General features: G+C 41.2%; 1 protein-coding gene across 1 annotated transcript; it reads left to right on the plus strand.

The window, feature by feature from the left end:
* The first annotated feature begins 122 nt into the window (after positions 1 to 122).
* LOC141326026 (uncharacterized) lies at positions 123 to 25801 on the plus strand. Its single transcript, XM_073834736.1, has 2 exons — positions 123 to 339; positions 24885 to 25801. Exons 1-2 carry the CDS (start codon positions 183 to 185, stop codon positions 25799 to 25801), a joined length of 1074 nt encoding a protein of 357 aa, XP_073690837.1. The 5' UTR covers positions 123 to 182.

The following is a 25801-nucleotide window of genomic DNA, read 5'->3' on the forward strand; positions in this document are numbered from 1 at the left end:
CTATTAACTCTCTGTCTTACTAGTGCACTGACTACTGAACTAGGAGCTGATTGAGACACACCCAGAGATTGAGTTTGCTTTGATTGTACTTTCTGTTAAATATTCTCATTAAACAGGACAAAGTGTACAAACACACAGAAAAACTCCTGGAGAATCAACAGAGATCCACGTGACACACTATTATGAAGATGGCGTTTATTAAAGATGAGAGTGAGGACATTAAGATTGAAGAAACATTGAAACAAGAAGATACTGAGGAACAAAGAAAGATGGAGTTTATTAAAGAGGAGAGTGAAGACATATTTAGAGTCAAGCATGAAGATACTGATGAACAAACAGGTTGGTTGGTTTTTTACATTTTTTCTGTAACATTAAATCCGACATTTGCTTCTAAATTTAAAACGATTGATTTTCTAGCACTTGGGTAAATATGCAAAAGTCTCTAAGAAAATAATTTTGCACAAAGCAAACCTTGAAAATGTGAGTAATTGTATTTGGTGACTGCGTGCTGTCTACAAACAGTGCTGTAAATATAAAGCAAGTCTGACAATAAAAAAAGCCAAAACAAAAACACAAACAAGTTACATTTAGTTGTAATTATGTGAGGTGTAAGATTGTAATAGACCTTTCTCACAGAAACTGGAAATACGCAATCGCAGGGTATGCAGACTTCCTGTGTAATGTCAACACAGCAGAAAGCCAGGTAATTTAAAATTAAAATGGAGAGAATCTACACAACTTCCCTCACTCTTGCCAAAGATAACTTTTGCCGACCTGATAAGAGTCGTGGAGGAAAACTCCGTCACAAAGAGGAACAAATTGGATAAAGGATATACATTTTTCCATGAAGTTTATCCGGGACGTTCTAAAACGCTTAACGTGAAAATCGCTTAACGTGGCTTAACGTACGTAAAAAACGACCAGGAAATTTCTGTCAAACCTTACTTGTAACAAACACTAGCTACTATCAAAAGAACAAACCCTTATTCCACAGATAAAGTGAATAATATCAATATCACGTTAAAGGTTGTATCAGCGATTTCTAGCCTAAAACATAAAGTGTCAATTTCAGCTGACCTTTCATCACGATCCGCTCGCTGCCTGCCCCATAAATTGTCTGTGAAAAAAACGCGTCTCTCTGGTCAGCCTAGGGTCCGAGATATGCTAAAAAAAACAATCGGCACTACCAACCTTTCCACACATAAACAAACAGTGTTCCAACCAATCAGCGTCAGGGGTTTGGTGTTGTGGACTTTCGCTCCGCCTCCCTCACATCCCTGCACCAGTAGGAAAGTCCACAAGTAGGCTAGAAATCGCTGATACAACCTTTAAGCGTTTTCTCCCCCATAGAAGCCCATTATAAGGAAACTGCTTAACGTGGTTTAACTTACCTCAACAGCGACCAGGGAAGACCAATTTTCTGTTAAATTTCACTTATAATAAACACTTGCTGCTCTCAAAAGAACGAGCTCTTATTCAGCATATAAAGTGATCGCCCCCCATAGAAGTCCATTATACAAAAAAAAAGCTTAACGTGGCTTAAAATTTTACTTATATGGGGGGCGATCACTTTATATGCTGAATAAGAGCTTGTTCTTTTGACAGCAGCAAGTATTTATTATAAGTAAAATGTAACAGAAGTTTGGTCTTCCCTGGTCTCTGTTAAGGTAAGTTAAACCACGTTAAGCTGTTTCCTTATAATGGGCTTCTATGGGGGAGAAAACGCTTAACGTGATATTATTCACTTTATCTGTGGAATAAGGGCTCGTTCTTTTGATAGTAGTAGTGTTTGTTCCAAGTAAGGTTTGACAGAAACTTGGGGTTTCCTGGTCGTTTTTTACATACATTAAGCCACGTTAAGCGTTTTAGAACGTCCCGTTTATCCATAACTTTCAAGGTAAGTAACGTAGCTAACGTTAGAGAGCAATCAGGCTAACAAATTTGTGTGTACACTTAGACCCAGGACTAGGGTTATAAGGTTATGTATGGATAGTATAGAGGACATGTACAACTTTATTAAAGCAATATAGTCGTGATGTTACAAACAATATGACATTCACTGTCTGCCTTTGGTCTAAGTGAACATCTTGTGAGTAGCAGCTAGCGACGATAGCCTAATATTAACATTAGCCGAATGCTGTCATCATCAGTTAACATTTTATTTTCGAATAGCTTGAACCCATTTTCGTTAGCAGGGAAGGAGTGGAAAGATAAATAAGGCTGCTTTTGGGCATTACAAGAACAGCCCAGTACGCTACAACAACTTTTGCTCGATGTTTGCGCCATCTTTGTTATTTAACTGGTTACCGGCATACCGGGGCGGAAATAGGTTTACACAGCAATTACGTATTTCCGGTGTAAAATACGGAAGTTGTGAGAAAGGTCTATTAGGGCTGTAATGATACGCAATATGAAATCGAAATCGCGACACTCAGATCCAGGATCCTGTGTCGCGGTGTGATAAAGGAGAATCGCGACATACCCCGTGACTACCTTTCCAATCATGTGACGCCTGCCTGCAAAAGTTGAGCTAGTTGAAGAAGAACGTGAGGAAACATGGCAACCAACCCAGAGATTGCAGACCCTCCCTCCTCATTTAAGTCAGCAATATACGGCAACATTTCAGAGCTGTGTGATCCATAAAATACAGAGAAAGGCAGGCTATTAATAAAGAAAAAAAATCCAGTGTGTAAAATGTCATAGTAAACTGTGTCCGACATGAAAACCACGCTAGTCATTGTCCCATAAAATGACAAATAGCAAATAACACACAGTACTTTCATTACGTTTCATTTATTTTGTTTTTGTAATGTAAAATGAGACCTTGTTGTTTGCAATATGTTTACCCTGAGACCGCGTCGCGAACACCAGCTCGACCGCAAAACACTTTCACTATGAGAGAAAGCGGCAGCCGCGCAGAGATTCCACCGCTTCACGCGTCCCATGTGAAAGGGCTTTTAAACGGTCTTCAGACAGAGCGTGAACACAAAACGGGACCGTTTGAGAGCAGCGTCAGCGTGTACCGGATTGAGTCCAAAGAGCAAATACCCGTGCATGTCACCCGCACTGCACCTGACAGATAAATATTATTCCACCATTACGTCAGTTTCAGCGGGTCACCCGTCGGGTAGGACCCGTCGCACACACATAGAATCTTGCATCGCTAGCATGTTTAAAGAATTTGACATCTTGACAAGTTTAACACTATCATGTTAATTTTTTTTTTTTAAATTCAGTGACAGACAGACCTTATCAGTTCATTTTAATACAGAAGGTTTTTATTAAACCTTAAAATGCGACCTTGTATGAAAACTAAGAAAGCTGTTGAATTTTTTTAAAAAAATAAATCTTTTTTTTTAATTTAAATTTGTTCAAAATATCGTGATACGTATCGTATCGTGACCTAGGCATATCGTTACACCCCTAATTGTAATGTATTAGTTGTACACTTCTATATCTTGTATGTATAAAAAAGGAGGGAATAAGGGGGGGAAAGGGGGAAAGAAGAAGGAACAAAATATATATATAATAAATAGATAAAGAGAAAAAAATTAAGAAAATAATTCAAGTAATAATAATACAATTAAGTAAATAAATAGATGAGCGCTGTTCAGGAGCATCAGAGTGGAGCAGTAGGGCATATTTATAAAGAAGGTTCTGTATTTTACCATGAGAACAGTATAAACCAGTGGTTCTCAAACTGATGGAGAGGTACGTGAACAAAGTGCTGAGCTTAAAGTGCCCCAACTTAAAGTAACATTAAAGCAAGTATTTCTGACAAGCAAAATTTCACTTTTATTATAAAAACAGTTAAATGGGAGTAAATGGTCAAGTGACATTAAGTTACCTCATTTTTGCTGTGAAACCTGACTGCATTCACACCAGCAGCGTACGTATGATTGAACGCCCACAGAGTGCTGCTTTAGCAAATCATGCTGCTGTTCATTGTGTCTTTAAAGTAAACTTGTAGCACTTAATAGTAGGGGTCGACCGATTATTGGCGCCGATATTAAGCCTTTTTACGATTATCGGAATCGGTTATTTTCAAAACCGATTTGCCGATCAAAATAATTTAATTTTGAAATGCGCTCTTTGGCTCCGACGCAGCCTGTCAGAGCTCACCACTCTGTGCCCCAGAGCAGTATCCGCCCACCGCGCATCTGATTTGTTGGGAGTCGCGAGCCCGACCAATCAACTGGAAGGCTGAAGGCACTGAAGACACAGAACGCTTGCTGGAGCTGCGAGCGGCAGTAATCAGTTGTCTCTCAAAGGTAAGTCAGCAGCAGACGTTGATTGTGTTTCAGTAATTCACAATCCTTTACGGTGAAGTTGCAAAAACCCCTCAATGTTATCTTGATTTCCCGGATGCGGAAAACACGGACGGAATCGCGGAATCCAGTCATATACCGTATTTTCCGCACTATAAGGCGCATCTTCAATGAATGGCCTATTTTAACCCTTTAGCACGTACGATCACACCCGTGTGATTTGTCTTGGCTGGTCCCTGATGCGTACGATCACACCGGTGTGATTCGAACGTTTGCCGCATCACGTCATCAGCTGCTGAATTCAAATCGGTTTTGGCGCGTTGGCTGGCTCTGAGCCAGATCGGACGCGCTGAGTGCTTGTCATATTATCACAACTATTCAGTGTTTTCAACCATATAATGCTTATGTGTATTTAAGTGTCTGAAACCTAAAATAAGTACTAGCAAAACCATACATTTATAGTTTGTAAAATACACACTGATGTCTATGGAAGCGGCAATAATGATCCTACAAATATATTCTGACAACATATTTCATTGATATCATATACAGATTATGTAGGTAACTATAAAGTGCGCACTCCTCTTCTCCCAGCTCACCAGAGACTTAATTTAATGTCTTTCGGGAGGAGAGGATGAATTTGCATGTTGTAAATCCCACAGCTCAGATTCAGCCCGAACAAACATGGCGGCGCCCATCACCCGGTACAGATTAACTAACGTGGTCATTATAAAAGTGTTTGGACTTTTAAATACATTTACTTGCACATATTTCGAAATCGGAATATCAGATATTTCATAATATAGCGAGCATGCTTGCGAATATTAATAATAAAAAAGGAAAAACGACATAAAAGCGATCCATGTGTCTTACAGTGCTGTTGTGGCTGCGGTGTGTCACATGACGCTTCACCAGTGATGCGAAACATTCTAAAATAACAGTCGCCTAAAAAAACTCACTCTTTGGAGTTAGAATATTTTAAACTCGTGTGAAAATTAAAACCGTTTTCATATATAAGGCGCATAGAATAGAAGAGGCAGTCGGGGACGCATTCTGATCGGATGTTTTCCATGTTTTTTTTATTAGTAAACTCATTTGTAAAAAAATAACTTATTTTATTAAAAGATAAATTAATGTTTTTATGCCTACATTTGCACTGTACTGTAAATTAAAACTAATGAAAATGTGTAGACACATATCGGTTCAAAATATCGTTTATCGGTGCATTTGATCTGTAATAATCGGTATCGGCATCGGCCCTGAAAAACACATATCGGTCGACCCCTACTTAATAGCATGAAGATCAAATGTTGACAGACTCTACATAGATATTGATTTAAGAAACTCTCTTCAATACAGAAACATACAGTGTGACTTACTGCTTTTCATCTTTAAAATATGAGCAAGAGTGCAATTTTCTCTGAATATCCAAATTATTTCAAATGTTGATTTTCTAAGTTAAACAAAAAGGTAATATTAAGTGAAGATTTTACATTTTAAATGTAGCCTACATTTTAAACACAATATTATCAGATTTTACAACAAAGAAATAATAGATCCAACAAAATCCACAACAGAACTGGTGTGAGTCTCCAAGAAACAGCTGTGTTTCATCAGTGAATGAATCTGCAGCTTTCAAATTTTCAATGTCATTTTCATTTTGTCTGCATGTAATGCCTGATAAAGCTACCAGTCTCAGATGGAGCATTGTTCTCTTGATTTGAAAGCTAAGGTCTCTTCTCTGTGAGCTCTGTGCGCAGTCATATCAGGTTCTTAGGCTTTTTTCCTCCTTGTTAGGCTGCTCCTGTCTTTGAGCTTCACTCTAGAGCAGGAGAACGAACTCCGGTCCTGGAGAGCCACCGTTCTGCAACCGTCCGTGACTGCCCTTATGGTTTAGTTGGCAGTGTCTCCTAACCTTAACTCAATTTATATCATGTTATGTCAAGCTCTGGGGGCTGTTTCAAAAAGACTCTTAAGAAAAGCTGGGATTAAAGTCCAAAACCTGACTTGAGATAAAATAACAAATCAATCTGGGTTAAAGTGGTTCCCTAAATGACCATTTAAGATCATACAATCTCACTAATGTGATCCTGGTTCAGTGAGTGAAGGCAATTTGATGTGCACGCTTGTTTTTAAGCAGTCCTTAATGTCGGTTTAATACATATTGTTTAATACATTTGAGATGTTGTGTTTTCCTCAGGGCATATTCTTCATCTGTAAATGTTAGAAAGTCATGCAAACATATGAAGTTTACTGTCAGGAGTAGTGATGCTCCGATTGATCGGCCACCGATCATGATCAGCAGATATTGGCTAAAAATAGCTTGATCGGTGAACCCCAAAAGCGCTGATCAAAAAAGCAGATCATTTGACGTAAATTACTCGCGCGACTTTTTCACGCGTGCATGCACGCCGCACAGCTAAACAACAGTAGAGCGGAGCTTACCAGTGGCAACATGAGTACCAAATTCCTTATTCGTTTTGTAAGGGTAGTCTTATTATTGGGCATGTGACTAAGTTGTGCGTGTACAGAACGTGACTGTAGTTTTGGCAGAGAAGTTTAAGTTTACTTTCGGTTTCATTCTCTGCCATCTTCAGTGAGTGGTAATTGTGCGTGCTTGAATGTAAATGAATGTATCTTTCTATACCCGTCATATTGCAATAATGTTACCGCTGTATGTCTGATTGTTGTCATCAGTTAATGTTGTAGTTCAGTTCATACAGAATAGAAACGGTGCGCGTGTAATTCACCTGCGTATGTTTAGCGCCATTTTATCGTATCGTAATTCTAATGAACACATATAGATGTTACTGAGGTGAATGTTTGTTTCCTATATACAGACGGATTCGGATATATCGTGTTTAATTCAGCCTAAACCACATTTTACTACCTTTATCCTAATGACTGTGCAATGCTGGATAATATAATCCTTGCATCATCTTAAAAAGCAGCTACAAATAACAAGCAAAGAACATTTACATTATCAAAAAACTTCATCATTAACTAGTGTAGCCTAGTCTAGTGCGAGGAGCACTTTAAAAAACACTCCAGTTATAATCAGTTTATCTATCTACACTGTATGCTGAATAAAATCTCTTGCATGTGTCCACTCTATGCATGTGTTTATACCACGGCAAGTTTCTGAAGCATCCTAGAACCGACTCTCTTCACTGCATCGCTAAAGTTAGATGCCTTTTTGAGCAGAAAAGACTCCCTTTTGAGTCTTGCTATCGTCAAAGCCATCAGCAACTGGCGATATCTCTAACTATCATCGATGCACTGTACTATCGTCTACAACCCTAACTTGGTGTTTCTTCAAGATCTTGACTGTAGCCTATTTCTACAGTTATTTTTTCCCAATATAGTTAATTTAGAGTTAGTTTCATTTCTACAAATGGTGCAATCTCTGCTAGATTATAGATATAAAGATTCCCGTTCCCCTGCTATTCTGTGATCTGCAGTGATCGGCAGATCATGATCTTGGTGATCGGTAATCGGCCCCAAAAATGCTGATCGGAGCATCTCTAGTCAGGAGAGGACAAAGTTTACACAAGTAAACGAGTGCTGCTGCACGCTAAACAGACTGAGCACAATATAATATTAGCTCAATAATTCTGGGAAAAGTAGACATTTTGCTAAAATATTTGTTGGCGGACATTAAATGTGACACATGTACAATTATAATCCTTAATGTAAGTGTATTTTTATAATAGCAGTAAATGAAAACAAAAAAGTAAGCTGACTAATAATTACTAGCTCAAATGAGTAAATGTATTTCCAGTTAAAATGTAGGCTGTTTTCATTTTTAATTTAGTGCCTTAAAAATTTGTAATATTTTAATATCATTATCATTGCAGTTTTTTACAGACGCTAGGACACATTTCTCAATACTTAGGTCACTTTTGCAAAACTCTTCACACAGTGATCACAACAGAAGTCTATGTGGGCTAAACTGAGGATCAATTATCATTGTTTTGGCACAAAATGCATTCAATGACTACATCTCTCAAATTTCATTAATTCTTTTCTCACTCAGACACAACTGCCAAAACTCTTTGTACGTACAGGACATTTTGCACATGCTTATATACTTTTTTTTCCAAACTGTTAAACTTATGTTCAAAACAATAACATCATGCAAAACTGAATAAGACAGCAAAATTCAACAGCAATCTTTTATTGAAACATATTTCAGATCTAAAAATGCGAGTAGATTAGCATTACTATTGTATCTGTATCAGTGGATTGTAAGGATTTAATTAGCTCAAATTTATAATGATTCAAATAAGGAATCGAATCGAAAGATTCGAAACTTGATTAAATTGATTCAGAATTAATAGATTACACTTCTTAACCATTCGTCCAGCAAAGTGGTCAATTCAGCATAATGTATTAACTCAAAAGGTTTATATTATGTTCCTGGCCAAGATCACAAATAAACCAAAATATTACGTTAGGAAATTTTAAAGCTGAGGTAGCTTGATCTAAACACAGATAGAACTTTTGTGAACATAAAGTCAAGACACTTCTTTTAATGAAACAATGATTTATTGAACTACTCTAAGACACAACGCTAATCTACTAAACACAAATAAACACACACACACACACACACACACACACACACACACACACACACACACACACACACACACACACACACACACACACACACACATTCACACTCACACTCATACAGTTCCGGGGATGAGAAATTACTGAGTTGAAGAGAACCCCAAATGTTCTAGTATCTTAACTAGTTCTTAGATCGCAACCTTAGAAAATCACAAAAGCAGAGACTTAGCTTTTAACTACTTAGGGAGTATTTTGCACCAGTTTCAGCGAAGTAAAGAGAGATCTTGTTACTTGCATTAGTGCCGGGAACGGGGGTTCCGGGGGCTCGTCTGAGCGAAAGTTCTGGTTGGTTGCTGGTCGATGAAGTCTTTGGGAGATCCTTCGAAGTTGAGGATTGGGTTGCTGGAGCCGATCTTTCGGTTGCCTGGTTACGCAGGTTGATGCGTTCGGAGCTCTTCTGTATCAGAGTTGCGAGACTTTGAAGAGTTTGGCAGTCACGAAATTTTAGTTTGTTCTGTAGAGTTTTGATGGCACCGTCGCGTGCTTGGTCGAGTGGTCGAGCACAGATGGAAAAGCACTCTAACCACAAGAGGCGAAAGGCGTGAGGCGAGAGCTGGGAGCTCTGAGTTCGCTGAGTTCTTGCTGAGTTCGCCTCGTTCTGTTAGGAACATGAAGTTTTAAACGGGCCGCTAGGGCATTGCTGAAGGGGCGGGTCACGCCACCCCCTTTCCGTCCTGTAATTCCTTCTGGTACGTAACTTATTAGGATATGGATTTCTCTGCAACTTTTGTTATTAACTTCAATAAACTATTTCAATGCATAAAGTCAAAACAAAATATAATTTTCTCGTTCATTCAGACAAACTGCAATTGCCAAGATCATTCATCCCATATCAAACAATAGTATATCGCTTGCATGCTAATACATTTGACAACTTCCTTTCCTAAAGGCATATAATGCATAGATTAAACTCCAATCATCACATAAAACACAGCAGGCATATAAAAGAGAACATACTGTTGCTCTAATAGCAATACTAATAAGTTGATCGTCTCTTATAGTTTGTCTTTGCAGTGTACGTATCTCTATTGAGAGACGGGGTGTTTTGGAATGTCAGAGGAGAGGGGGACAGGAAGTCCGAAAAACCATGTGAGTCACGCTGGACGCATCATGTGCCATGCCAGCTTTATTTCAGAAGACTGGAGGTTTGTTTCTTAGGTGCTCTGAGACAGAGAGCGTTTTCTTCTCTCTGGATGCGTAAGACGCAGATCTCGACAAAAGCGGTCCATACAATTAGTGTCTGGTGATCATCATGTGATGGTCATGTGTCAGCATTTTGACTGAGAAAGAGGGTCCTTTTGTTTCTTTGGAATATGGCCATTTCTGTTTTGTACGTTGCTCGACCAGGATTCCTACACATCCCCCTTTTGGCTGGCGATGTTTCTGGTGTGAACATCGGCAGGCACTGGAACAAGAGGCAGAGAGAGAGAGAACAAGGCGCACACAAGACACAAACAACATCTCCATCACTAGCTGAATTCTGGTGCAGGGATTTAGTTATTTGGCCTGGTACAGTTAGAGGCACTTGCAATAACGTAGAGCCGCATCGGTTAGAATTATTGTTAATTTGGCGGTCTTGATTGACCGGAGTATCGGGAGTTCAACGAGGCGGTGTAGACGTGTGCTCGATCAGGTGCTACGTCAGACAGTGCATGGGATCGTATTCAAAGCGGGCTATCCATTAAGGAGTCTCTTTCTCGTAGCGCATGGGCCATGGGAGTAACTAGGCGTTGCGTTTGAGCGTAACCGTTTTGGTATGACTGTGAACCGTTCGTTAAGATTTATGACGTTGCTAAATCGTAATTCAGCTTGGAGTTTGTTCACATGTCGTTTTAAGGTGGCTAGGTTTAGAATGTTAAACAGAGTGCCTACAGCCGCACCAGCCCCAGCAGGGCGCCCAATAATCGTTTGGGACGCCGGTTGTACCCGCTTAATTCAGCCTGGGTTACGATCATTTTCTGTAATTAGCGCAGCATGTGGTTCACATCTGCCTGCGCGTGGGCAAGGACTTCCCGTGTCTGACGGGTGTCGGCCCAAGAGTTTTGGGGGCTGATAGGGTGTAGTTTGTTCTGGAAAACATCATAGGGTCGAATCGGCCATACACCTTTAGAGGTAGACTTTGCGGTTAGCTATTGGTAATCCTGATTACGCAGAAAAACAGGGCGGCGAATCATAACATCTACCTGGAGATAGAAAATAACAACGGGACAGTTAGCCACGACGGTCATGGTTTGGCGGGGTCGCCTAATATGTTAACGTTTCTGGCAATGATTTGCAAATAATATGGTGTACTGAGTCAATCCCATCTTCAGGGGGCCTAGACTTAAAAGAAAAGTTAGGTAAGTTTCTGATAAGGGCAAGAAGGAAGGGACACATAGGGAAAGAGAGAGAAAGGAAAACACAAAGAGACACAATGACACTGAATGAGGTTAGACAGTAAGGACAAGTGTCACATGTGTGGAACAGCTCCTCTCTGCTGGGTGGAGGTTGGTCCTAGCAGTGCGGCAGAGGAGAATGTTTAGGTGATTTGTGTTGTGTTTAGGAAGTTAGCTGTGTGTTTACCTAGAAGGATAGAAATCATGTTAGTGTGAGGCATAGTCATGAATTGTCGGTCTGTGTCAGTGGGTTTGGTCTTCCCCCTTTTGCTGTTAGTTGGAACCCCAATGTCTCTTTATCTGCTTTTGGTGAATCCATCGAAGGACTGGCTCGCTGCGCCCTTGTCCGATTCTGTTTCGGTCAGTGACAGGCGAGAGCTTGTGGGATTCCTTTCAGTGGGGTAAGGACTTTCTCTGACAGGCGATAGGGAGTGTTCTGCCAAGGATGGCGAAACCGTAATACCACCCTTTGTTTCCGACACCGAGTTCCTTGTGCGAAGGAGGTAGCTAGCATGGGGCTTTACATCCACATGTCTCTATATTTCCTGCATCGTTTCTTTCAATTTTGAGTTATGCTCGGTGGCTTGGGTTTCTTGGTTGAAGCTGGCAACACATCAGGCATCCTTCTATGTAATCTGCCACATCTTGTTGTATGCCAGGCTACTGTGCCACCTGTTTGAATGGGTAGTAGGTGGTTTTGGCACCACAGTGCACTGCGCATGGTGCATCGTATGCATGCCTAAGCCTCATCCCCCTTTGGCTCTGAAGGACTACAAGCTTTGGCGCAGTTAGGGGCTCAGAGACATATGTGAGGGCATCAGTTAGCAGATGCAGCATGTTCTTGATGGATTGGAGGGTGCGGAGGTCTGAAGAAGTGGATTAGTCGAGTGTAGAGCTCGTAGGAGAGTAAAGTTAGAAGATGTGAGCAGAAATGGGTAGGTCTGCTGATGTGGGAGGAGGAGGGGTGTTGCATACCAGTGGTATGTTGGTGGCGGGTAAGAGCTGTAGCCATCGGGATGGGTGGGAGGGCATGAAATGTATTGAATGGTTGTGATGGGCAAGGGTCGCTGTTGAGCCGGACCACGCCCGCTTTCAGATTGCCCTGGTGATTGTCTGGGCAGTCGTGGACTTACGCTGTGGGTATCAGTTTCATTGGGCCACAGTCCGGGACGTCCTTTGCAAAAGAGTCTCTGTACTCATGTAGAATTTCTTTAAGTCCTTGGTGATCTGCTTTCTTGAGTCTGGTGTCCTTTGGTAGGCTTTGGTGTCTGTGCTTCGTTGCTTTGAAGAGATTCAGGCTGCCGGCTGAGTTTTCCTGCCCAGGGGCTAGCACTGCGACAGATACTAAAGTGTCTTGGACATTTATGGCAGTTCTGAGTTGAGGGGGACCTGAGTCCCACGCTTGCAGTGAGCAGAGGGAAGGGCCTTGTTCTTTGCTGCTTGGCGTTGAACTTGAGCTTGGCCTTGACTTTGACACTGCATTGTCACTAAGTAAATTGAAGGCAACGTCTGTGGCTTGACACTGCGACTCATTGGGGACTACTGACTGGAAGGGCAGTGGCTCACGGACTTGCGTCCACAACTTCAGGTGCTTAAAGTCTATCAAGGGTTTGAAGCGATTTAGCAGATATTTTCCTATGAGGAGCGGATAGTTGTTTAGAGGTGAGATGTAGACTGGGTGGATGAGATTCATCGGTCCCACTGTTAGGTGAATTGGGGCCACATGTTTCAGCTGTAGGCCCATGTTTGAGTATGCTTGCAGGTTCAGTTCGCACTTTTGGAGTTTGAAAGTTCCATCAGTTATCGTTCTTTGAATTTTCTCAAGGAGTTCAGTTGACATTAGAGTGATGTCGGCTCCTGTGTCTAGAAGGGCTTCCACTTTAACATGACCCTCGATGGTGATGGGAAGGTAAAACTTTCTCGTTGTACCTTTCTTGGTGAGATCGCCTAGGAGTTGAGGGGCTGGAGTTTGAGATGAGATAGGTACGAGTTCAGGACTGATTCTGAGTTCTTCAGAGGAGTGGCAGACGACCAGGACAGCACTTTCAGGTGATTGAGTTGTTATATCAGCAGGTGTTTGTTGGAAGCTTCTGTGATCTGACGTGTCATGTGTTGAGTCAGTTTCTGTCTCTTGCTCTGGATGTTTAAAGAAGCTTTCTTGTCCATCTGAAGTTATGACAGTTACAGTGTTCTTGGGGTAAGGAAAAGAGGTGCTGTTCTGTGTGGTTTGTTGGACCAGGTGGTCGTTGCCTTCTTGTCTGGCCGCTAGTCAGGCCGCAGTGGGTTTCTCTTTCTTTTCCCACTTCCTATCCTCCTTTTTGCGTTTGAAGAACTCTTGCATCATCATTTTCATCAGTTCTTGTGAATCAAAACACGGCAATGTCTCTTCTTCATGTGTAGATTCAGCTTGAGCTTGATCAGTGTGGGATCTTTGTAAGTTCTTTCGTCGATTTGTTGGACTGGTTGCATTAGATTCCCACGAGCCATTTCCTGAGCTTCCTGATGAGGTTGGCCGACTCCATGATCTCTCCCATTGATTCTCACAAGGTCTTGGGTGGTACCAGGATTTTTCCCAGTAGCGTTCAGGTGAGTGTTGTCGTCCGCGTGGTCCATCCCAGCGGTCGTTTCTTTGTGTAGGTCGGGCGCCAAAGTGAAAGTCACGTTCTCTGTTGAATGAGGATGGTCTCCATTCTCTAGGAGGTGGCTTGAAGCTTTCTTGGTGTTGGGCGCCCTCTAGGGTCATTTCTTGACATTGTGTGTTAAAATCAAGAACTGCAGTAGACTTGGTGCCCTTTTCTGATGCCATCTTTTGCTTGCCGTAGGCTTTGTGCGCCAGGTCTCGCAGCTGTTGAGACGTCATTGTTTGTGGGCATGCAAGGACGCCAAGGTGGTGGCTTACCGCAGGATGGAGATTTCTCAGAAAGAGAGTCTTAAAGTTCATGTCCTGCTCCATGTCAGGTTCATTGCGAGCTCCGAAGTATGCTTCTCTAAGCCGGCTATAGTATGCCTGGGAGGATTCATGACGACCCTGTTTTGTCTCCAGGGCGGCCACCAGTCCTTGCTCTGATTCTGGGACTGCAAATTCCTTGATGAGGGCTTGGCGGAGCGATTGGTAGTCATTCTTTGTGTGAGAAGGCTGTCGGTCCAGGAAACTCCGCACTTCAGGGCTGGATGTCGTTCGCAGCAGATAAAGTCTGTCTTTGTCAGTAACATTGGGTCTCATTTCTAAGTGAAAATCGACATCATTCAAGTAAGAGTGGACGTCTTGACCATCTGGCACACTCGGGGTGAATTTGCTGATGTTTCGGGCCAGCTTGTCAAGGTCTTTGAGGTTCATGCCATGTGATGGGTTATGGCTGGCCTTGGGGAGTTCTCGTAGCTTGGGTGTGAGGTAGGTTTCTTCAGAGGGAGCTGGCGAGGGTTTCTGAGTCGCTTCCTCCCCCTTTTGCTCACGTGACATTCCAGGAACATGGGACCCGGGCCTGCTTGGCAGAGGTGAGGGCGGGGCCCGTCGCGTCCTGGTTGGCTCAGGGCGCAGTTCATAAGCATGTATGAGTTCGTTTTTGACACTGTCCAATTCCTCTTTCATGTCGTCAAGTTGTTGAGTGAGGTAACTTATCTCAGTTCTTGCCTCGGTCAGATGCGTTTCGAGGGCTTTAATTCTGCTGTTCTTGTCTCTGAAGTCCAGCCTTGCCTTTTCCAGTAGCTGCTCTGCGTACTGTAGCTTGTCGCTGAGGTCGGCGCGGGCGGACTTTGCTTGCTCCATTTCTTGTGTGTTGTTTGCTAGAGTTTCTTGTAGTCTAGCGATCTCCTCAGTTGCTCTGGGATCCGTCTCATTGGACCCTTCCCGTCGATCTTGAGCCTCCAGCTCTAGCTGCTCGATGCGTCGCTGTGCGCGTTTCAGCTCCTGCTGGAGATAGGCGGCTTGTCTGTCGCTCCGTTTGAGGGAGGCGATGAGGGTGTGACTCAGGGAGCCAGTGATCTTTGCTAGCTCTTTGTGTCCGTAGCTCTGACCTGGATCATGTTTCATGATGCCTGTTATGTTGTTGTCCAGTTGGTCTTGTGTCTGGTGTTTGACAGCTTCGGCGGCTTTGGGTAGGAGGCTGTCCGACACGGCGCTTAGCCAGATTTCCAAGTCTTCCCAGTGACCAACGGGGTCTGTTGGGCGAGGCATGTTTTGATGCCGTGAGGAAAGACCAGACCACTGACTGACACAGACCTGTAGAAAGAAGAACAAACAAACAAAACAAACAAACAAAACCAAAACAGTGGTGTAAGTGCGGGGGTGTCGGGTGTAAGTGGGTTTTGGGTGTGTTGTGTTGAGGTGAGCGTGGTTCTCCTCACAGGTGGTTCACTGGTGTGCACGCCTCCAGCTAGCGTCGCTATGGAGGAGGCGAGGGGGTACCCACGGGTGTTGTAGCTAGAATAGAGAGAGGAAAGAGGAACGAACACCCACAGCAAAGAACGGCGTAGTCGTCGGCTGCTTCCCCCTTTTTCTAAAGAGAAGAGAGAAAAGAGACAACAACAAAAGGAACACTTTGGGAAGAAGGTAGAAAGAGAGAGATTGGGAGAGAGAGGGAAAGTGAAATACACCTTTCTGGCCCCAGAATGAGTACAGTCAAGTTTTTTTTTTTTTAACTTGATGTATGCTTCTAGATACGGTGCTCAGAAACGGGAATTTCAACACGCCAGGACTATGATTGTTATTATAATCTCCTCCTGGGTATGGGAACATACAATAACAATGACAGTATTGGCTTTGCGACTGGTAGGATTGACACTGTACACCAATCAGAGCGTTTCTGGAAACGGGTTCACGACTGGCGCCTATCAGTCCTCGCTGGACTCGTTGGGACCTTGGCTGTAGGGTTCCACGATGAGAGGGGAAAGTGAGAGTTAGGCACAAGTTTAATTGGCGTTTTCAAGTTGTATGAACATTGATTAAATGTCTTTTAAACAACCAAAATTCTCTGCTTTTATGATTCTCACAGGCACAATCGAGGAAATAGCAGCAGTAGTCAAATCAAGAGGAGGACAGCTAGGTGAAAGAGAGAGAGTGAGGAGAGAGACAGCCAATTGGAAATGAGGTTTCGCTCCCAAGTCAGGGAATATGACAAGACTTGATTATTACAATTACAATTAAAGCCTTGGTTTGCAAATTAAAATTGATGTTTCAATTCAGTAATGATTGTGGGAGAACTAAAACTAACGCTTTGTTAAAGTTTTAGTCAGCAGTTGTAATCAAATGAATCAACACAAACCATTGAGGTATGGGAAAAGGAACAACTATTGATTGTAAAAAGGAGTCGTTTTCAAATCAATAATGATTGTTCCTGGTTATAATTTAGAAGTTTTCATTAAAAATTGGTCAAGGAAATGATCATTTCTCTATTCATCATTGCCGTCTGAAAAGGGGAAATGTGATTATGATTAAACTTAAAATTAAAATGTTCAATTAAAATCAAAAATTTTAATTGGAATCAGAAGTTTAAATTAGAGATTAAAATTTCCAAATAAAAAAATGTTTAACATAAATGATCACCTTGGCAATGAAAGTTGGTGACCAAATTAAAATGATGCCTCCTTAAAATTGACTACAAATAATCAATGTTAAATCAATCACAGAAATTGCGGTGTGGCAAGGAGATGTGATTATTTATTAAGATTGATCAAAGTATTCAAATTAATCAGCTTAAAAATAGTATTTGATTATAAAGCTTGTAACAGTTTAATCTGGCAATGCAAACAGTCAAAAAGGAGAGAGCCTTAAATCGAAACAATAAAATGTTTTAATTTGAGATTTATGATAGGGCTTTAATGGTTTGTTACAATCGCATCAAAAAGAGATTTAAGTTTAAAATTGTCAATATTCCTGTCACATGGGAGGAGGGAAGAAATACAAGGAATAGTGTACAGAGATATGAAGTAAAGAAGTTTGCAGAATGAGCGTTAAAGTTCAAAGCTTGTGATTGAGTCACCCAAACAACGTTACACACACTGAGTTCAAACACAATGGATCACCCTAACCGATTGCGTGCTAACTGCTATTTTTCAAGGCTAATGGTTTTACATAGGCTTCAATGCACACGCGTTAGCTTTAGCTAGGTTAGCTATACCACTTGTTGTTTACAATATGAGCAGGCGCCTGCACAACGAAACTCTGCCCCGGAAAAGGTATGTTAGGATTTCCGGGTCACAGCGTTTCTATGGCAACCACCAGCGTGTGGTTCAGCAGTCTTAAATACAATGCATGAAATGACAGGACATTTCGGAATTGCAAAGCAAATAAGCACTATTTAGATTATTGTCTCATCTCGTTAGAGTGAGGCACATTTATCCACAGCTTTACTGCGATTAATACAACATATTTCACAGGTCTCGGCGGACCTTAATTCTGTGCTTGTCTGTTTAAACAACACCACAGCACATATGGACTCAGCCACACAATTTTAAGATCTCAAAATTTCTCCCATAAAGCAACGTGTGGGTGCTCGCGCTGAGCGCCACGTCTTAACTTCACTAACGTTAGTTTTAAGTGAATATTTGGTAAAAGAGCATTAGGTCGCGAGCCTAAAGATCTTAAACCGGGAGTCAGCTTAAGTTTTCACTCTGGAACACGCAGTGTAAAACACTAGCTGCAAGGCCTTTTGACAGAGAGGAAAAACAAGGAACACGCTTATTTTCCACCTTTTCTTTGTCTCAATTTCTAAAACTTTACTGCAGTTTAAATTCTTTACACAACAACTCAAAGTTATGTTTTCATTCATTCCAGACTGGCAGCCACAATAAAGCATACAGTAACGTTACACAATAAACTGTTTCTCTGTCTTTTGTCTATTTCTTCCGGATAAAATAGAACAAAATACACATACAGAATGACTTGTTTTATGTTCAAATAGTTAGATGTGTTTGCCTTATAATTCTCCACCATCTGTAAGGATTAATTAGCTCAAATTTATAATGATTCAAATAAGGAATCGAATCGAAAGATTCGAAACTTGATTAAATTGATTCAGAATTAATAGATTACACTTCTTAACCATTCGTCCAGCAAAGTGGTCAATTCAGCATAATGTATTAACTCAAAAGGTTTATATTATGTTCCTGGCCAAGATCACAAATAAACCAAAATATTACGTTAGGAAATTTTAAAGCTGAGGTAGCTTGATCTAAACACAGATAGAACTTTTGTGAACATAAAGTCAAGACACTTCTTTTAATGAAACAATGATTTATTGAACTACTCTAAGACACAACGCTAATCTACTAAACACAAATAAACACACACACACACACACACACACACACACACATTCACACTCACACTCATACAGTTCCGGGGATGAGAAATTACTGAGTTGAAGAGAACCCCAAATGTTCTAGTATCTTAACTAGTTCTTAGATCGCAACCTTAGAAAATCACAAAAGCAGAGACTTAGCTTTTAACTACTTAGGGAGTATTTTGCACCAGTTTCAGCGAAGTAAAGAGAGATCTTGTTACTTGCATTAGTGCCGGGAACGGGGGTTCCGGGGGCTCGTCTGAGCGAAAGTTCTGGTTGGTTGCTGGTCGATGAAGTCTTTGGGAGATCCTTCGAAGTTGAGGATTGGGTTGCTGGAGCCGATCTTTCGGTTGCCTGGTTACGCAGGTTGATGCGTTCGGAGCTCTTCTGTATCAGAGTTGCGAGACTTTGAAGAGTTTGGCAGTCACGAAATTTTAGTTTGTTCTGTAGAGTTTTGATGGCACCGTCGCGTGCTTGGTCGAGTGGTCGAGCACAGATGGAAAAGCACCGTCCTGTAATTCCTTCTGGTACGTAACTTATTAGGATATGGATTTCTCTGCAACTTTTGTTATTAACTTCAATAAACTATTTCAATGCATAAAGTCAAAACAAAATATAATTTTCTCGTTCATTCAGACAAACTGCAATTGCCAAGATCATTCATCCCATATCAAACAATAGTATATCGCTTGCATGCTAATACATTTGACAACTTCCTTTCCTAAAGGCATATAATGCATAGATTAAACTCCAATCATCACATAAAACACAGCAGGCATATAAAAGAGAACATACTGTTGCTCTAATAGCAATACTAATAAGTTGATCGTCTCTTATAGTTTGTCTTTGCAGTGTACGTATCTCTATTGAGAGATGGGGTGTTTTGGAATGTCAGAGGAGAGGGGGACAGGAAGTCCGAAAAACCATGTGAGTCACGCTGGACGCATCATGTGCCATGCCAGCTTTATTTCAGAAGACTGGAGGTTTGTTTCTTAGGTGCTCTGAGACAGAGAGCGTTTTCTTCTCTCTGGATGCGTAAGACGCAGATCTCGACAAAAGCGGTCCATACAATTAGTGTCTGGTGATCATCATGTGATGGTCATGTGTCAGCATTTTGACTGAGAAAGAGGGTCCTTTTGTTTCTTTGGAATATGGCCATTTCTGTTTTGTACGTTGCTCGACCAGGATTCCTACAGGATGGTGTGTATACAAATTCTTGTATTTTGGAATTACTTAATAAAAATAAATAAACAGCATAAAAATACTGACGAATTCTGCATCATGTCTGATTCATTCCAGCAACATATATTGCAGTTATAAACAGCGATGTGTCCTTGTTTTACACAAGAAAACACTGTGTAATGCTACATGTTGTTAGTGATTTTTAGGATTTGTTTTGTGGGTGACAAAGTGTGTTTGTCGGCTGTCAACCTTTGCTGGTGTTCTGGAAGAATGAGTTTATCTGAGACCTGAATAAAGTGTTTTGGTAGTTGTAGTGCATTTTGAATGTGAAATGAACTGCTTTGCCAAGCTGAAAGTCGGTTAGGAGAATTGTGTGAAGAGTTTTGCAAAAGTGACCTAAGTATTGAGAAATGTGTCCTAGCGTCTGTAAAAAAAAACTGTAACATCATTAAATCTTGGGCACAAAACATTAAATACAGTTGTCTGTAGTCAATGGTTTTTATTCATTTTATTTATTATTTGAGTTGCATTTTCTATCTACTTTTATGTTTAAAGTGATAATAAAGTTAAATAATTGTGTGGGAGAGAGTCAGTGGTAAGAAATATCAATGCATTCCAGTTGGTCAGAGTTAGAGGACTCAGATTAGACACATTAACCTTTCTTGAACCAGGTTAGTTTAACTGCATGAGTTGCCCAGTGCTCCAGGTTCGCGCGCGGGTGTGTGCGCACACTTGGATGGATTTAATCCAGAGCACAAATTCACCATACTTCACATCTCACTTCACTTTCAATTGGTGTAAAAATATCCTGTTCTCTTTTAAAGGATATGTTATGTGTGTTTTAGTGTTGGGCGATATGCTCAATTTTCATATCGTCCTATCGTCAGCCTTTGAGATCGCCGATACACAATACTATCGTGGTAATTTATTTAATAATATGTAAATGTGTCAATATGTAATAAATTCCTTATTCGTTTTGTTAGGGTAGTGCATGTGATTTGTGACACAGTTGTGCGTGTACAGAGCGCTGACTGTAGTTCTGTCGTAGAGGTTACTTTCGGTTTCATTCTCTGCTATCTTCAGGGAGCAGTAAATGTGCGTGCATGAATGTAAATGAATGTATCTTTCTATACCCGTCATATTGCGATAATGTTACCACTGTATGTCTGATCTTTGTCATCAGTTCATGCTGTAGTTCAGTTCATATAGAATGTGGAGAAGCGATGCGCGTGCAATTCACGTGCACATGTTTAGCGCCTTTTTATCGCATCGTAATTCTAGTTAACGCATATAGATGTTACTGAGGTGAATGTTTCTACTATATACAGACGGATACTCATATCGTATTTAATTCATCCTAAACCACATTTTAGTACCTCTGTTATCCTAATGACTATCTAACCTTAGATCTACACTATGTACACTTCATGATTACCCATTTAAAAGGCACACATCTGTGGTGCGACGCGGCTACTCTATGCTTGTGTGTAGTTTCTGAGGCATCCTAGAACTGGCTCTCCGCGCTGCATCCCTAAAGTTAGGTGCCTCTTGACGCATAATTATAATAATCATCTTACTATCGTCAAAGGCATCAGCAACTGGCGATATCTCTGACTATCGTCGATACACGATACAATCGTCTATCGGCACAACCCTAGTGTGTTTTTTTACAGTACGTTTTTGGGCATTTTCCATTTAAAAGGTCATTGTAACAGACCAGTGGTTCCCAACCACGTTCTTTGAGGCCCCAACACTGCATATTTTGCATCTCTCCTTTGTCTGACCATTTGTCACCCATTTTAGGTCTTGGTGCAGGGCTGCCCAACCCTGTTCCTAAAGATTTACCATCCTTCAAAGTTTAGCTCTGACCCAGATCAAACACACCTGAACCAGTTAATTAATCACTTAATTGGAGAAACATGTAAAACATGCAGTGTTTAGGGGCCTCCAGGAACGTGGTTGGGACTCGTTGTAACAGCTAATTTTTATGATTGGCTAACATCATTTCCCCTTAATAAAACCTCAGAAAGAATTATTGTGTGATGAATTGTTCATCTGATGGTGGAGTGGGGAGTTTGTCCATTTTCCTTGCCTTTCTTATATCGTAAAAATGGTACATCATAATTGAGATCAGTCTTTATCTTCGTTTCCTAAACTATTATTAGATTGAATAAATTGTATAGCAGCCAGCTTAAACTCTATAGGACAGCGGTCCCCAACCACCGGGCCACGGCCCGGTAACCGGGCCGTAGCCTACAACATGAGTTTAAAAAAAGAAAATGCATGCAAACTAAATAAACTCAATTTAATTCGCAATAATGTCACGTTTTTACATGCCATAAGCATATATGCAGTTGTTTGATTGCACGCATGTTTGCATTTTGCAAGGTCTTTTTTTTCCCCTTACGTCTGTCTGTCTGTCCCGCCTTTACACTTTACATATTGGCTTCAGTGCTGCGCAGGGCTTATTTGATTTGCCGTATTGCGCCGCATCCAGTCTAGACAGCATAAGGTTCTAATGTCATTTGTCCGGTATAGACACGGTGTTAGACTTCAAGTAGCCTACTTTGATTTTGGCTATTGAAGTATTCCGTAGGCTTGATTGGTCCTGGTGTAAATGCAAGCACTGTCCATAGACGAATTGATGATATATCAGAGGATATTGAGGCACAGTTGTTAGAGAGGGTGAATGGGTCACCATGGTACGCTATCCAAGTTGATGAGTCAACTGATGTTGAAAATAAGGCACTGCTGCTGGTGTTCGTCCGGTACATATTTGAGGAGGATGTTCAGGAGGATTTGTTGTGTGTGCTGTCACTTACAACGAACAACACAGCTGCAGAACTATTCCGGGCTTTGGATGGTTATGTGTCTGGAAAATTAGACTGGTCTTTTTGTATTGGCGTATGCACTGATGGGGCTGCAGCCATGACCGGACGGCTGTCCGGTTTCACTGCAAGGGTTAGAGAGGTTGCACCTGACTGCAAGCCCACACAGTGTGTCATTCACAGGGAAATGCTGGCTAGCCAAAAATTGTCGCCGGAGTTGAATGGGGTATTAAATGATGTAGTTAAAATAATCAACCACATTAAAGCACACGCACTCAACTCTCGCTTATTTGAGCAGCTCTGTGAAGAAATGGATGCAGAGCACAAACGCCTTCTCTTACACACAGAGGTCAGATGGCTGTCAAGGGGCAGGTCACTGGCCAGAGTGTTTGAGTTGCGAGAGCCGCTGCAGAGATTTCTTACAGAAAAAAAGTCACCGTTGGCTGCACATTTTAGTGATGAGGACTGGGTGTCAAAACTCGCTTACCTGTGTGACATATTCGGATTGCTAAATTACCTCAATCTGTCACTCCAGGGGAGAATGACGACTGTCTTTAAACTGGCAGATAGAGTAGCTGCATTTAAAGCCAAGCTTGATTTGTGGGGACGACGAGTGGACAGGGGTGTATTTGATATGTTCCAAACAGTAGTGGGGATTTTGGGAGAGACTTCGGCAGGGCCCTTTCTCTCGCAGCTGGTGCACGATCACCTTGTTGCGCTTTCAAATGAGTTTGAGCGTTACTTTCCATCCTCCAAAGATCCACGGCAAACGAGTGAGTGGGTCCGCAACCCATTTGTCAATATCCCGAATAGTCCTAACTTGTCAGCGCAGGAGGAAGATCAATTGATTGAAATTGCAAATGACGGTGGTTTTAAGAGTGTGTATGAGCAAACCTCTCTGGCGGGGTTTTGGATCAAAACCAAAGCAGAATATCCCGAGATAGCCGTAAAAGCGCTGAAAACGTTGCTACCATTTGCCACCACGTACCTATGCGAGTCCGGGTTTTCGGCAATGACTGCAACTAAGACAAAATTGCGCAATAGACTGGACATTTCAAACACACTGAGGGTGTCACTGTCTTCCATCAACCCAGATGGAACCTTCTTGTTGCAGGGAAACAAGCACAGGGCTCCCACTGATAATATTCGATTAGTTCCCATATTTAGTTCCCATATTTTGTTAAGCCTGTTCACACTTGAAAGATAGCTTCAAGTTGTTCAATGTTTATAGTTCGTAGTTCATATTGTTCAATTTTCACTTCTTCAAGTTCACGTTTTTCACATGTTTAAGAGTTCGTTACCTTCACTGTTCATACATAACTGGAGCTTGTTCTTTTCAAGTAATGCATGCATACAGCCATACACAACAGGGTTGGGTCGATAGACGATGCCATCGTCCATCGCCGATGGCCCGCTCGTGAAAAACACACAATTAATCACACTATATAGCCAAATGAAATGCTTTCAATTTCTGCATCTTTACTTATTTTAGCATTATTATTATTATTATTATTATTATTAGGAAAAAATAACAAGGAAGTTGTTAGCGACCACAATACAAATTACAGTGAACTCCAAACGAATTACATGAACTAGTTCGTTTACATGAATAAATGAGGCATACAAAAACAGCAGAAAAAACATAAATAATTTTAATCAAATTAGATTAAATAAACTACACCAAATATGCCTTTTTCATGGTTTTACCATAACGAACAGAGTTTGGAACAAAAAAAGAGAATTTTTTTTTTCCATCGAAATACGAACGTACAATACAAAGCATAGTTTACATTATAAATAACAGTTTAGTATTCAAATACATTGGGAATATGGAAACACTTGGATTTGTGCCGAATTACAGAGGTACGTGAACTCAACGCCTGCTATTTTTAGTTTCACTTTTTGTAGACCAAAACACATCCTCCAATTACATCTCCTACATAAACCCGCGCTTGCTCTGTCTCCTATAAAAGCACGCACTGTCACGTGTTAATGCCGGATCTTTAAAAATCCAGCTCAAATTAAGCACTGGTGGAAACGGTAGGGCAGGCTACAATGAATTAATTTATGACATCCCCCCCCCACCCCCCACCCTCCCGCCGCCGTCCGTGAAAAAAAAAAAAAAACGGGAATCAAACCGGTCCATGGTACATAAAAGGTTGGGGACCCCTGCTATAGGACACCAGACTATGATCAGGTTTGGACACCATGATATGAGATCTAGCATACATGCATTACAAATCTACATGACTGGTGTTACCTGCTCTGTGGCATTAAACTGGGGTTAACTTTTATTTCTTTGTTTTTCCACCTTAGGCCCAACAGCACTGAATGAAACTGAAGAGAAAGATCAGTTTGAAAATCTTCATGTTTTCATTACTGGAAAAAAATCATTTTGTTCCTTAGAGTCAGAAAATACTTCTACACAAAAAAGAGCTCAAAAGACAAGAACTAGGAGTTTTTTCACTTGCTTTCAGTGTGGAAAGAGTTTCAATGAACAAGGAGAATTTAAAGTCCACAAGAAAATTCACACCGGAGAGAGGCGTTTCATCTGCCAACAGTGTGGAAAGAGTTTCACTCGAAAAGGAACCCTTAAAGACCACATGAAAATACACACTGGAGAGATGCGTTTCATCTGTCAACAGTGTGGAAAAAGTTTCAGTGAAAATAGAAACCTTAAAGTCCACATGAGAATTCACACTGGAGAGAAGCCTTTCATCTGCCAACAGTGTGGAAAGAGTTTCATTCAAAATTCAAACCTTAAAGTCCACATGAGAATTCACACAGGAGAGAAATCTTTCATCTGCCAACAGTGTGGAAAGAGTTTCAGTCACAAAGGAAACCTTAAAGATCACATTAAAATTCACACAAGAGAGAAGCCTTTCATCTGCCAACATTGTGGAAAGAGTTTCAGTCACAAAGGAAACCTTAAAAAGCACATTAAAATTCACATTACAGAGAAGCCTTTCATCTGCCAACAGTGTGGAAAGAGTTTCAATGAACAAGGAGAATTTAAAGTCCACAAGAAAATTCACACTGGAGAGAAGCGTTTCATCTGTCAACAGTGTGGAAAGAGTTTCAGTCACAAAGGAAACCTTAAAGTCCACATGAAAGTTCACACTGGAGAGAAGCCTTTCATCTGCCAACATTGTGGAAAGAGTTTCAGTCACAAAGGAAACCTTGAAAGTCACATGAGAATTCACACAAGAGAGAAGTCTTTCATGTGCCGTTAG

This window comes from Garra rufa, chromosome 1 (genome assembly GCF_049309525.1).
Source record: "Garra rufa chromosome 1, GarRuf1.0, whole genome shotgun sequence".
Lineage (NCBI taxonomy): Eukaryota > Metazoa > Chordata > Actinopteri > Cypriniformes > Cyprinidae > Garra > Garra rufa.

What these genes read in the sequence shown, in the direction of transcription:
- LOC141326026 (XM_073834736.1), top strand. Translation starts at nt 183, where the DNA reads ATGAAGATGGCGTTTATTAAAGATGAGAGTGAGGACATTAAGATTGAA. An exon ending in AGATACTGATGAACAAACAG is followed by an intron (nt 340 to 24,884) that starts GTTGGTTGGTTT and finishes TTTCCACCTTAG; the next exon opens with GCCCAACAGCACTGAATGAA.